The 14,765-nt window shown below is 31.5% G+C and overlaps 2 protein-coding genes across 4 annotated transcripts in view; both read right to left on the bottom strand.

Moving 5' to 3' along the window:
• Positions 1–519: 519 nt before the first annotated feature.
• The window catches only part of LOC145312244 (uncharacterized), a 27,559-nt gene continuing 13,313 nt past the window's right edge, over positions 520–14,765 (bottom strand). Inside the window, exons 4-7 of one of the 3 annotated variants that reach the window (XM_080151473.1) lie at positions 3,020–3,478; positions 1,933–2,063; positions 1,676–1,763; positions 520–643 (exon numbers count right to left, since the gene is read on the bottom strand). In XM_080151473.1, coding sequence (XP_080007599.1) covers positions 581–643; positions 1,676–1,763; positions 1,933–2,063; positions 3,020–3,478 — 741 coding nt within the window. In that variant the 3' untranslated portion in view covers positions 520–580. Of the gene's footprint in view, positions 644–1,675; positions 1,764–1,932; positions 2,064–3,019; positions 3,479–10,933; positions 11,022–14,765 lie in introns of all 3 variants that reach the window. The other 2 variants (XM_080151472.1, XM_080151471.1) reach the window with 2 other exon arrangements.
• LOC145312245 (uncharacterized) lies at positions 5,933–7,462 on the bottom strand. Its single transcript, XM_080151476.1, has 4 exons — positions 7,370–7,462; positions 6,871–6,980; positions 6,253–6,705; positions 5,933–6,087 (listed from the first exon to the last, which is right to left on the bottom strand). Exons 1-3 carry the CDS (start codon positions 7,427–7,429, stop codon positions 6,300–6,302), a joined length of 576 nt encoding a protein of 191 aa, XP_080007602.1. The 5' UTR covers positions 7,430–7,462; the 3' UTR covers positions 5,933–6,087; positions 6,253–6,299.

Genomic DNA, 14,765 nt, shown 5'->3' with positions numbered 1-14,765 from the left:
AAAATGTAAGGGAAATTTTTATGAGAAGAAAAAGTGTATCTCAGATGATTGAGAACTGTCTAATTTGGCAAAAAAAAGGCAAAAAATTTCGGCGGGAAAGGGCGATTTTCGGCGAGAGCGACGGTTCCGCCGCCGTTTCTTCACAGTTCCATACTGTTCTTTACATAAGCAACTGATGTGCCCAATTTTAGAGCTGTAACTCTTTTATGGGCTGAGATCATGCACCTTTTACTTTTGGTTTCAAAAAGTGGCACATCCGCCTCCCCCCTTTTAAAGGCTATTTATGTTTAACACCTAGCTTACATGGTTATAATAAAAAAAGCATTAATATCAACATGAAGAGGCCTAAAAATAATCTGAATAATTCGCAGGAAGCGCACAGCTTGAGGAAACATGCATTGATTGCTTGATATTTGCATATTATTCAGCCATAGAACAATAATTTGTAGGCTTTGTTGTGCTAATAATATTGAGTTGTTTAGTCATAGAAAGCCTTTAAGTTACAAAATAATATCTTGCTTATTATTTCTAATTTGTCCGATAAAAGAGATCAGTATTTGATCACTATTTCAAAATCTTATTATTCATATTTCTGAAAGTGGTTGGTGACTTGGTCCAAGTAGTTTCTATAGACTGGGTCCTCCTATTCACATCAGATATAAGCTAGATATAAAATGACTTCGTAATGAATGATACAGGGTCATTCAAGAGAAAAGATTTTTTAAAAACGTAATTATGCATAGAAAATAAAACAATTATGTAAAATCCTTTATATATTTGGAAAACCTATGAGACATTTATGTTTCAAACATTTAAAAATGATCATTTCAACAAATTATGCCCTAAAAACAGGTTTTTCCAAAACCCTTTTTTTCGAAGATTTATTGATTTAAAGGTTGTAAACAAATGTGCACTTTTTTGAAATTCAAATTGCGCAACTTGTGTTAATAGAAGAAAAATATTATGCATATCGTTAGAATCATCATAAGCTCTAGTTTTTAAATATATAAAAACCATTCTTGTGCTAGTATAGGAGCTATGTGGTAAAATGTTTCAATTACTTAAAACTTTACAACCTTTTTCTCACATTTTCAACGTAGCTCCTAAACTACAAATAGCACAAAAACGGTTCTTATATTTTTAAAACGAGTACTTGTGACGATTCTAACAGTATGCGCAACATTTTTCTACTATTAACACAAGCCGCGCAATTTGAAAAAAAAACGGTTTTTGGGCATAATTTGTTGAAATAATCATTTTTAAATATTTGAAACATGAATGTCTTATAATAATAGGTTTTCCAAATATATAAAGGATTTTACATAATTGTTTTATTTTCTATACATAATTAAGTTTTTTTAAAAATCATTTCTCTGAATGACCCTGTAGATTACATATTTTCACAATTACATAGATAGTTTAATTGGAGGGGATGAGAGGGTTCATTGCTAACTAACTTTGTCTGTTTTACATAAATGATTGAAGACACTTGAGTAAAGGAGGGGGGGGGGGGGGGGGTCGACAATCCATTTTTTGAGAGGTCAATTTTTACTGGAGGAGAATTTTTTGTAAATGATAATCTATCGGTTTATCGAGACCCTTTACCACACACTGACAGAAAGACAGACATCCTGTTACTTTTGTATAAGCAAGTATGATATCTAGATTATTCTGCCTTCATGTATTGAATGAGCCACTCCACTTCCTCATTTTCAATAAGGTCTGGGTCACTTGATATTATCCGGGGCTCATTATAGTTCAACCTAAACAAAGCAAACAAATAGGAAAGCCAGTAGGTGTATAAAAAAAAAGTTTTATCGTACAGTTTTCAACAATGGCGTGAAAAACACTTTTTCTACGGGGGGGAAGGGGGAGATTGACCAAAATGACTCCTTTAGTTCACACGCCACTGGTTTTCACAGTACTATATACCTAGATGGAAGATCCCAAAGAATACACTCCTCTTTATTGGGCACAACTACAACACGGAGGCTTTCAGCATTGTTACTCATGACCCTGTCTGACCACCAGTTCACTGTGTCCACTATGTCACAAATAAATACCTAAAATACATAAATCATTAGGTACAAAGAAATCATGTAAACAAACACTTCAGCATGGAAGACAAAGTAACAAAGAACTTGAATAAAACTATGTAATGCAAAATAAACACAATTACCTACCAAAGACAATCTATAAACTAAACATAATAAAGAGGGAGGTCATTTTCTAGTAAATCCCGTAAAGGTGTGTGTTATAAGGCCTAAAAATAGTAGTAGAACGATAAGGTGCTCTATATATTTGTATTCCCTATTGAATAGAACAATAGGGAAGAAATTTTTTTTTTTTTTTATAACCTTTCCTGGAATATCTTTAAAAAATAAGAAATTTTTATCAAACGCTTTGTTTGGCTCAAACTGACACAAATAAAAAAAAATATTATTATAATAAATCAACCTGTAAAGAATGACTTCTTCCTTTGTTTAATGGTATAGATTGTTCTTAACCTTTACCTTGTACCTATAGAAAACATTATTATTATAATTATATTTTTTTTTAATTTTTGTCAGTTTGAGCCAAACAAAGCGTTTGATAGAAATTTCGTATTTTTTAAAGATATTCCAGGTACGGTTATCAAAAAAAAAAAAATTTCCCTATTGTTTTATTCAATAGGGAATACAAATATATAGAGCACCTTATCGTTCTACTACTATTTTTAGGCCTTATAACACACACCTTTACGGGATTTACTAGAAAATGACCTCCCTCTTAGTAGATATGAAGGGGAGGTGATTATTAGAGAAAGCTAAAAATCTATAAAACGTTTAATTAGGTAAGATATTACTATGACTCATTCTATGATATCAATTTCTTAGCTAATTCATTCAAAGTACAAATATTTAATCCAAATGTGCCTCATGATTCCTTTTTCAAGAAGGCTATTTTTAAATCTAGGTTAAGCTTTATATTCTGTTTCCAAGTGAATTACAAAAAACCTCTCACAAAATGTAACTATTACCTCTAAATTAAAGCCATCTTTAGAGGGGGCTTCAAGAGTTTCTTCAGTTTCATTCAAAAATAACTCATCACCAGTAACTGCCAGGAACCTGAGCTTTGGACAAACCGTGGGTAGTCTTTGAGGAACGCTTGTCCAGAGCAACTCAAGGTTGGGAAAATTACAATTCTTTATAAATGAAAAACCTTGAGGTGCAAAGTATAAGCTTTGGAGATGTTTTGAAGTACTTTGAATGATATAAGGAAATTCATCACAACTATTTGTCAAGATAAAATGTTTCAACCTTTGAGGATTATGTTTATCTGGGTTGAAAAGTGATTCCATGTCATCTAAGAGAAGAAATTCCAATGATGAGGAGCAATTTTCAATGATAGAGTTTTTAGTCTCCTCATCACAATATTGTAGTTCCAAATGTGTGAGTTTTTGGAGCTTTGGTAGACTTGAAATATTAACATTTCCTGCCTAAATATAACAAAACTATTTATGGTTTTTCAAGCACAGCTGTCAAAAAAAACAGTAATATTCAAAATTAAATCAAATAGTTACAAATTGCTAAGATTACAGTTAAACTATCACAGGGAACTATCCACGAACGAGAGCAAGTGATTCTAAGCACCTTCCAGTATTGATCCATATTATTTTTTCAGTGAACTAAATATACTAGGTTTATGTTTAATATTTGGTTTATTGACTAAAAAGTTAGGTTTCACCATGGTTTTATATGAAAAAAACTTTGAAAAGTAAAGTATTTTTTGTATCAAAAGGATCACTTTCTAACTATCTGTTGTCGTGCTATACATTAAATCCTATGTGGCATCCAAACCTTATCCCAAAAGCAACAAAGACAACAATTTTCTCTTACCTCCAATGTTTGATTAGCATGGCATGGTGTGCATGTTTTGTTCTCCGACGCGGTCAATTTCTTTGTTTTCCAACGGAGAATGTGTGAGATGGACGTGTTGTGCCTTTGAAAGTGCATTTGAACGTGAAAAAACCCTGCTGTAAGCCTGTTCAGCTTGCATTAGATATACCCAGGTAATGATTATACAGGCATGATGTATATAGGGCCTTAATCAGATTGTTTACGAACAGTAATGATAATTATTTTGTTAGTTATGTAAGGATCTAAGTATTTATTTTAAATTGATATTATCGAAGCATTTATTCAGACGAGTTATTATGATATTATGTTTTTTACTATATCAAATTCTCGTATATTTATTTAATTTTGTGTTTTTCTTTTGTTTTAGTTGAATGGTTTTCATCACTTTGGAATAAAGAGATTCGAAATTGAACAGCAAGTGGTGGTTAAATTTCATTAGCCGCAGTTTGACTTTTGCTTAATATCTCAAAATAGTCCTGCAGCGAAACAATCATCAAATGTTTTAAAGGAAGCCTGCAAGAAATAACACGCTTTAACTGCTAAAAGACTGCCACAAGAAGACCCAATACCCCAAATTATAAGCCTTCAGCTTCAATAACAAAAAAGTTCTAGGCATTTCAAAATAGCATTTTATGTACAATGGAATTTTTGAAAGATTTCCAATGCTCATAAAAGAAAAAACAATATTAAATTACGTTGCCTAGACATAAAATTATAACCTTATCTTTGTCAGAAACTTAGATTGCCTGTAACTGATTACATTTTTACAATAAAAACACCACATTTCATAGTCAAAATCTATGAAAAAAATTCAATTTAAATTGCATTTTTAAACAAAAATCATAGCGGAAACAAAGGGGTAAACTAATACAAGCTTAGCTGTGATTGGTTGTTAAGCTGATTCAGCCTTCTGATTGGCTACAGTACATTCAGTACAACGCAAGTAAAACTTAATTTTTTTTAATGATTTTGACTATAAAAATGGGTATTTTTATTGTAAAAATATAATTAGTTACTGGAAACCTAAATTTATGACAAAAATAAGCTTATAATTTTGTTTCTAGGCCACGTAGTTTAATTTTAAAGTTTTCAACATGAGCATTGCAATTCTTTCAAAATTTCCATTGTACATAAAATGTCATTTTAAAATGCCTAGAACTTTTTTGTTATAGAAGCTGAAGGCTTCAAATTTGGGGTATTTGGTCTACTTGTGGCAGTCTTTCAGCAGTTAAAGCGTGGTATTTCTTGCAGGCTTCCTTTAATGAGTTCAAACTGTTTTTAAAAGCTTTGACACAAAAGTATATTATTTTGATTCAAAATCTTTATTTAGGAAAAGGTTGTGGTAACTTGTGATATTGTAAACAGTTTAAATAAATTACTTTTGTAATTTACAGCATTTAATGCTTTTTGCCGTGTTATTTTATTTTGTCCTTTGAACTCAACAAAGCCTTTGATTATATTTCATCAAAAAACTTAAGGAAAAAGGATAAGAGGATGAATACTCACCCCCTTTTCATGGTAAAATACTACTTCCCCATCCATAAATTTTTAAAGAAAATTTAGCAGACAAAAAACAAAAGCCACGCAGGGCTTTTTGTATGTCAATTATAAATAATAATGTGAATACAAATAAAAGCGATATTTAGCAAACAGCCGTGGGCGGTCAGAATCAGCTGAATTTTTGTTATGAAAAAAATTTCCCCTTTTTAGAAATGAAAGGATTCATCTTTTATGAACAATTTTTTATAAATAAAAATAAATTCTTTGTAATTCTTGATTAAATATTTAATAACAAAATTTTCTTTTTATTTTCAATTTGAATATTATAATCTAATTATTAAAACTTTACATATTAATTTTGTAATCCTCCCATTTGAAAAGTGGTAGAATAGCAATAAAATTTAGCGCTGCAACAGCGCTAATTAGGCCCCTGGGCCCACTACCTATTTTTGTCTTCTAGTTGCTTCGATTCCTCTCTTTTATTTTGTTCTCTATGTCAAAAAACGATTTACATTTTAAAGTTTGTTTCATATAAAACCATGGTAAAACCCAACTTTTTAGCGGATAAACTAAATATTAAACATAGACCTAGTATATTGAATATTCACTAAAAAAAATACTATGGATCAATGCTGGAAGGTGCTTAGAATCACTTGCTCTCGTTCGTGGATAGTTCCCTTTACCTTTCCTATATAATAAAACATAAACCAATGAGTCATTTGCAAATGAAAAATAATATTTGATTAATAAGACAAAATGTTTAGGTACTTTCCCTAATTTGTATTGAACCATTATCAATTAATTAGATGAAGAATTGGTGTAAATCTTTACAAATATTAAAGATGAAAATTACCCCAGAGATATGTAGTTTCTGAAGACTTTGGTGATGTTTCTCTAGCATCAAGAGACTAATCCTTGGCTGCTTTCATAAGTATCAACTGATAAATTCAGCTCTTCAAGATTTGGAAAGAATATTAGATATTGATCCCAAAATAGTTTGGTTCCACCGCTAAGGAATGTAAAATAAAACTCCAGTGAAACAATGTGTGGTCTGTAGGCTTTAAGAAATGTTGGAATGATATCATTATCATTATGTAAATTTTTAAGACAAAAATTATCATAGCTTAAATTTGGGTTTCTAACTGTTAAATACATCTTTATCTTGTTTTGTCTATATACTGGATTTAACATCAGCATTTTGATTAAATTTGATTTGAGATGTTCTACAGCACAGCATCTTTCCAATTTTGGCAAGTTTCTGAATGTTCTAAAAGAAGCATCTAATTGCACTACTCTATTATTAAACCTAAATAAAAAAAAAACATAAAAACATAAAGATTGCTTAACAAAAACAATTTAAAAGACAAAATTTACCATTTTTATCTGTTTACCTACATATTTATATTTAGACAAAATAGTTTTCCTTTAAATTAAATACTTTTTACAAACAAATATTGCAAAATATTCTTACCATTGAGAAACAAAGCGTAATTGCTCTTTACGCTTGTGGGACAAATAACTGAAGATTATCTTGAGCACATCAAGGGGGAGATCTTGTATAGGGAAAACTTCATCAGGTTCCTAAAAGTAAAAGATTTCTTAAACTGTTTTTAACCTATTTTTGAATGGGGGGTCAAAAATATACTAATCTTCTAACCAAATACCTACATTTCACAATAGCTGCTTAAGAAGATTTTGCAAAATATTTTGGCCAAACAAAATATCAAACAATGAACAAATGCTAAGACCGAATGCAGTAGAATTGAAGTAAAAGTGAAAAAATAAAGGTCTAAGATGGAAGGACATGTGCACAGAATGGAAAACCAAATAGGATTTCAAAATAGTTCCTATGATGAAACCTCATGGCAGTTAGAGGTAGAAAGGAATGACCAAAACAACCTTGAGAAATAGTACTAAACAGGACCTAGGTATATAAGCTATAATGGGTAGAATATAATAAAAATATATACCTTAACAACCACATCGAGTTTTCTTTTCTTATTTCTAGTCTCTCTTTTAGGTCTCGGCATTGTTCGTTTGGTTTTCTTACTGTCTTTCTTACAGACTTTAAAAAAAATACCTTTTTAATTATATATGTAAGCAATGTCACAACTTCCATTAATGCGTATCTATTACACAAAAAAAACATTCAGAAACATAATGAATTATACTTTTATCAGCCAATAAATCACAATTTAACAAGGATGACAACATTCATAAGTAGCGAAGCTAAAAAATTATGGATGAACATCCAAAATGAACTATATAGCCTTTCAATACAAACTAAATATCTTAATAAAATCACAAAACCTTTTATAATCTATAATATGGAAATCTAGGAATCGATCTAGCACCACAACCAATAAGTTAATCTTAATGAAACTTTGTAGTAATAAAATAAAACATGAAAAATGTAATATATAGTTTTAATAGTAACTGCAAAGATTCATAAAACTGCTAACAAGAAAAAAAACATCTTTAAAATGTTCCTGAACCCCCTAAAATGAAGTTGTATCCTATTTTATGTGTGTGTGCTCTATATATATTAGGGCGAGTTCATACTTAACAGCAAATATTAACCTTAATTTCTTAAATTAAAAATAGCTATAAAATTCTGTGTTTGGTAGTCAACAGTTTTTAGACTTTAGATAAATTTCAAATCAATTAAGAGGTGTATTATATTTTTAAAAATCAAGTGCAGATTCCCACTTTGGTCTCTGATAAAAAAAATTTAAAATTGACTCACCCTATTATATTTATGTATGTTTGTGTTTGTGTCGGTCAGTTAAACCAAAGAAGATTTACTGACATACGACAGGCTATAAAAGAAAATATTCAAAATGTCAAAAATCCAAAAATATGTAATTTAAACTGTTTTTAACCTATTTTTAAAACGTATATAAAAAATATACTATGACACCAGTAAAATCAGACTGCAGAGCCTAAATTTGAATAAAATCCCCAATAAACTTTTGGGGGGGGGATTTAAATATTAATTTTTACTGTTGCAGTGATCATTTTGACCGAAGCAAAAGGTTTTTTTTTATTTGGGTAAAATTTGTAGCTTTTAGAGTGTTTTGCTTCATAAATATTGTATTCTGGTATAGAGTAAAATTAGGCCTTATGATTTTACTATAAAAATTCACTAAAAAGTTAATTCTTTATAATATATCAACGAATTAACATTAACATGTTTGTGTTCTCTCACTTATCTTAAAAACATAAAAAATGGCTAGGTTAAATGACAACAAATGTTTATGCAATACAACAAATTTATTTTTGTCACATATACAAATGTGTTATAAAATAAGATTATTCAAACTTATTTTTTAAAATAATTTTAAAAAGAATGTATCTTTTATGTGTATGGTTTTCATTCTTTTCATTTTAATTAAATAAAAATTATTTAACTACATTGGAAATAAGTCACTTTGTGAAAACACTCTTTTTTTGAATTGTTAGGAATTGAAATAAAACAAGTCTTCTTATTGGTTAGATTTCAGAATTATTTGTTTTATTGTAAATGTTAGATTTTTCAATGAAATTAATTGTTTTGGAAAAAAAATTATTTCCAATGAACAGAGTAATGTTTTTTTATATTGTATCAATATAAAGTGAATTATATAAAAATGTTCTGTAAGCCACAATATTACCCGAAGTAAAAAAAGAGCTTTTGCTCCGGTCAATATGATTACAGCAACACTAAAAATTAATTTTTAAATCCCCCAAAAAAAGGTTTATTGGGGACTTAATTCAAATTTGGGCTCTGCAGTCTGATTCTATAGGTGTCCTAGTATATTTTTGACCCCCCATTCAAAAATAGGTTAAAAACAGTTTAAGTGAATTTTACTTCAGCCAAAAAATCATAGATTTTGAGTTCTTTATACATACTTTTTATGCTTAAAAGACTTGTATGAGAGCTAGGAAGCCGGGAAATGTATCTACATAAGCAGAATTTTATGCTAAAGATAAAACTCTTTTTAAAAACCTAGGCTAAAATCAATTTTACTATGTGATTTTTTGGCTTAAGTAAAATATACTTTAAAAAATACTTTGTGGACTTTTTGATATCTTCAATATCTTCTTGTATAGCCTGCCGATTGTCGGTAAATATTCTTTGATCTCATTGACCGACACAAACACACACAAAATAGGGTTACAACTTTATTATAGCCCCCTCAGGAGCATTTAAAAGACCCGTTATTTTTCGCAAAATATACTGTAAAAAGAAGAAAATCAATAGGATAGATTAACAGCATAGCTCAGAGTTAATTCATGTTCTATCCAAACAAATATATCTAACTAACAAAACCAAGCAATGCTAGAAAATACATTCTTTTTTCATTATTTACCTTTTTTGTCACATAACCTTCATGTCAACTAATACAATATAAAACATGTTTAAATTTCTGAAAATAAAAAAAATATAGGGAAAAAAATTAATAGGTACATTGCAGAAGTTCCATAAAAATTGAAGTATCAGTAATATAGGATTTGAAACTATACAGGTCATTTAAAAGGCTTCATTGGTTTAACCAATAGCTTGTATGATCATTGATCAATGATCATAGTCAAAAACAATTAAAATCAGCATAAAGAAGCCTAGAAAAATCTCAATAATGCACAGACATCGCACAGTTTGAGGAAAATTGCAAAAATCGCATGCTGTTCAAATAATATTCTGTCATAGCACATCAATTTGTGGGCTTTGTTGTGCTAATGATGTGAAAACTTAAGTTGTTTGCAGTGTTGTGGAGCTGAAAGCCGGGGAGCCGCCATATTTTTGATGGAGCCGGAGCTGCGGCTGTAATTTTCGTTAAAACGGCTCCGGCTCCGAGTTAGCTAAAAAAAAGAGATTTTTTATTAATTATAATTTGGTAACTATTTTGTGTCGTGTGCAAATGCCCCTTTTAAGTTTTTCAAGTCAATTTTTATCAAAAATAAACTTTTAAAACCTTCAAAAGTAAAAAATGGACTTAGCAAAAAAATATGTTGAGTTTTTCTTGATTTTAGGCTGGAGCCGGAGCCGCACCAAAATCAAACGGCTCCGCAACGCTAATTGTTTGGTCATAGAAATAATATCAGTCTTGATTTTTTTTTCGCGTTTATCCCCTAATTGAATAATTTTTGCAGCAATATTTAATCACTATTTTAAATCTTTTTAAGATGGTTTCATTAAATCAATATTCAAATAAATTAAAGTGGTGAGAGACTAGGTCTAGGTAGTTTCTATAGACTGGGTGCCCCTATTACAACAGATATAAGCTAGCTATAAAATGAATTCATAATGAATGGATAGATTGCATATATTTCACATAAATAGTTATAATAAAGGGGATGGGAGGGATAATTTCTAACCAACTTTGTCTGTTTTACATAAATGATTGAAGAGGGGGAGGGGGGAGGGATCGACCCTCCAATTTTTGAAGGATCACTTTTTTACTGGAGGAGAATTCTCTTAAAAGTGAGCAAATTTCTCAGACAGACATCTTGCTACTTTTGTATAAGAAGTGATGATATCTAGCTTATTCTGCCTTCATGTATTGTATGAGCCACTCCACTTCCTCATCTTCAATAAGGTCTGGGTGACATGATATTATCCTGGGCTCATTATAATTCAACCTAAACAAAGCAAACAAATAGGAAAGCCAGTAGGTGTAAAAAAAAAAGTTTTATCGTGAAGTTTTCAACAATGGCGTGAAAAACACTTTGTCTATGGGGGGGGGGGGGGGGGTGGAATTGACCAAAAGACTCCTTTGGTTCACATACCACAGTTCTATATACCTAGATGGAAGGTCCCAAAGAATACACTCCTCTTTGTTGGGCACAACTACAACACAAAGGCTTTCAGCATTGTTACTCATGACCCTGTCTGTCCACCAGTTCACTGTGTCCACTATGTCACAAATAAATACCTGAAGTACATATTAGGGTTGGCAATCCGAATCCATGTTGGACCCAGAATTGCAGATTCGGATTGTTAACTTTTATGACTTTTGTAGCACTTAACAAAATTTTCATTTAAAATGTAGCAGAAAAAAAAGTATAGGTATTATTGTAGGTATAGTAACTTCAGATAAATTGGTGGGTAGCAATCAAATTTTTTTTGTATTTTATTTTCAAAGTAGCTTTTATTGCTTATTTAAGGTTAGATTAGGTTAAGGGTTAGAAAATTGCTTCTATAGGGGCTAGAATTCATTTACTTATAAAAAGACCTTTAAAATATTGCTAGAATCCACAATCCAGAAAAAAAGGCAAGAATCCGCAATCCATGGCTTAATCCGCTATTTTTTTGGGCGGATTTTTGTAAGAATCCGAATCCGACCCAAAAAATTGGGCGGAGTGCCAACCCTAGTGCATTTATAATTATAAAGAATTTATTTAGAATATGAGCAAATACTTGACCATGGAAGAAAAAGTAACAAAGTAATGGATTAAAAATGTGTTACTCAATGAAAACTAACACAATTACTAAAAGATAATCTAAAAACTAAACATAATAAATGAGTGGATATATAGGAGAGGTGATTAATAGACAATGCTAAAGATAAAAAGTTAGGTTAGATGAGATATTATGCAAACCCATTCTTTAATTTCAAATTGTTTGCTAATTTGTGTGTTATTAATAATATTTTTTAATGTGCCTCATTGCATAGTAGGTACCTTTTTCAAGAAGGCTTTTTTATACCTAGGTTAAGCTTTATATTCTGTTTCCAAGTGACCTACAAAAATCCTCACTCAAATGTAACTATTACCTCTAAATTAAAGCCATCTTTTGGGGGGGCTTCAAGAGTTTCTTCAGTTTGCTTCAAAAATAACTCATCAGTAGTAACTGCCAGGAACCTAAGCTTTGGACAAACCGTGGGGAGTCTTTGAGGAACGCTTGTCCAGAGCAACTCAAGGTTGGGAAAATTACAATTCTTTATAAATGAAAAACCACGAGGTGCAAAGTATAAGCTTTGAAGATGTTTTGAAGTACTTTGAATGATATATGGAAGTTCATCACAACTATTTGTCAAGATAAAATGTTTCAACCTTTGAGGATTATGTTTATCTGGGTTGAAAAGTGTTTCCATGTCATCTAAGAGAAGAAATTCCAATGATGAGGAGCAATTTTCAATGATAGAGTATTTAGTCTCCTCATTACAATATTCTAGTTCCAAATGTGTAAGTTTTTGGAGCTTTGGTAAACTTGAAAGGTTAACATTCTTTGCCTAAATATAATAAAACTATTTATGGTCTTTTCAAGCACAACAGTCAAAAAAAGTTAGGTATATTCAAAAGGGGGGGGGGGGGCGTAATGACATAAGCTCTTAAACCGTGAGCAAAATGGTCTAAATATTGAGCTAGACCCTTCAAACTTGGTATATAAGCTTAGTCCTATAGGTATTACATCTAAATGGCAAAAACATCCAAAAAATTTTATTTTTCGGTTAGGTTAGGTAAGAAAAACCCTGCGGAAATGGGGTTTTTAGGCTTTTTTTGGTCTATTTTGAAGTGGAAACTTGCCTTAAATTGTTTTTTCTTAGGGTTTTAACTTAAATACACTGTATCTTTTCATATGGACATTATTTAAGATGATTCAGCAAGTCGGGGACTGACCCCAGGGGGCTAGGTAGGTGGCCCACAGGGGTTAAGTTCATTTTTCCCAATATATTTGTTGTGATACATCAAATTATAGGTTTTCTAGGTCAAGGAACTCAAATTCAGAGCTAAAATAAGCATTAGACTAATCTGAAGCTAGCCCCAGCGGGCTAGGTTGGTGGCCCGCAGGGGTTAAGTGCATTTTTTCTAATATATATCTTGTTATATATCAAACTATAGGTTTTTTAGGTCAAGAAACTCAAATTCTGAGCGAAAATTAGCATTAGACTGATCTAAAGCTAACCCCCTCGGGCTAGGTTGGTTTTCTGCAGGGCTTAAGAGCATTTACCTAACCTAACCTAGAAACTTACTTATACTTTTACAGGTTTTTTTCTGGAATAAACTGTGTCTATTAATGAAGACTTTATTTAAGATGATCCAGCAAGTCGGGGACCGACCCCAGCGGGCTAGGTGGGTGGCCCGCAGGGGTTAAGTTCATTTTTCCCAATATATTTGTTGTGATACATCAAATTATAGGTTTTTTAGGTCAAGGAACTCAAATTCAGAGCTAAAATAAGCATTAGACTAATCTGAAGCTAGCCCCAGCGGGCTAGGTTGGTGGCCCGCAGGGGTTGAGTGCATTTTTTCTAATATATATCTTGTTATATATCAAACTATAGGTTTTTTAGGTCAAGAAACTCAAATTCTGAGCGAAAATTAGCATTAGACTGATCTGAAGCTAACCCCCTCGGGCTAGGTTGGTTTTCTGCAGGGCTTAAGAGCATTTACCTAACCTAACCTAGAAACTTACTTATATTTTTACAGGTTTTTTTCTTGAATAAACTGTGTCTATTAATGAAGACTTTATTTAAGATGATCCAGCAAGTCGGGGACCAACCCCAGCGGGCTAGGTGGGTGGCCCGCAGGGGTTAAGTGCATTTCCCCCAATATATATGTTGCGATACATCAAATTATAAGTGTTTTAGGTCAGTTAACCCAAATTCAGAGCTAGAATTAGCATAAGACTAATCTGAAACTAGTCCCAGCGGGCTAGGTTGGTGGCCCGCAGGGGTTAAATGCATTATTTCCAATATAGATCTTGTTATATATCAAAATAAAGGTTCTTAAGGTCAAGAAACTCAAATTCAGAGCTAAAATTGGCATAAGACTTACCTGAAGCTAACCTCTGCGGGCTAGGTAGATTTTCTACAGGGCTTATGTGCATTTTACCTAACCTAACCTATAAACTTACTTATTCTTTTTGGTTTTTTCCTTGAATAAACTGTGTCTATTAATGAGGACATTATTTTAGATAATCCAGCAAGTTGGGAACCGACCCCAGCGGGCTAGGTGGGTGGCCCACAGGGGTGTAGTGCATTTTTTCTAAAGTATGTGTTGTCATACATCAAATTATAGGTTTTTTATGTCAAGAAACTCAAATTCAGAGCTATTTTAAGCATTAGACTGACCTAAGGCTAACCCCTGTGGATTAGGTGGGTGGCCTGCAGGGGTAAATTTTCCAAATTATGTGTAGTTATACATCAAACTATAGGTTTTTAAAGTCAATTTGGAGCTAAAAAAAACACAATAGCAACCTGATGCTAGTTTTTTTTGTGGTATGTGGTATACATCAAATTAAAAAATTGTATCAAATTAGCATATTAAATTCTTCCACTTAACCAATTAACCAGGAAAAAATATGCAGTTCACTAAATTAAGTTCAAATGCATTTCGTGAAACTACCCCTTTGAATTTCTGGACCTAAAAAAACTATAATTTTTG

The sequence above is a fragment of the Acartia tonsa genome, chromosome 2 (assembly GCF_053477335.1).
Source record: "Acartia tonsa isolate MP-2025a chromosome 2, ASM5347733v1, whole genome shotgun sequence".
In the NCBI taxonomy this organism is placed as follows: domain Eukaryota; kingdom Metazoa; phylum Arthropoda; class Copepoda; order Calanoida; family Acartiidae; genus Acartia; species Acartia tonsa.
Note: the sequence above shows the minus strand (reverse complement) of the source record. Positions and strands in the feature narration are given on the sequence as shown.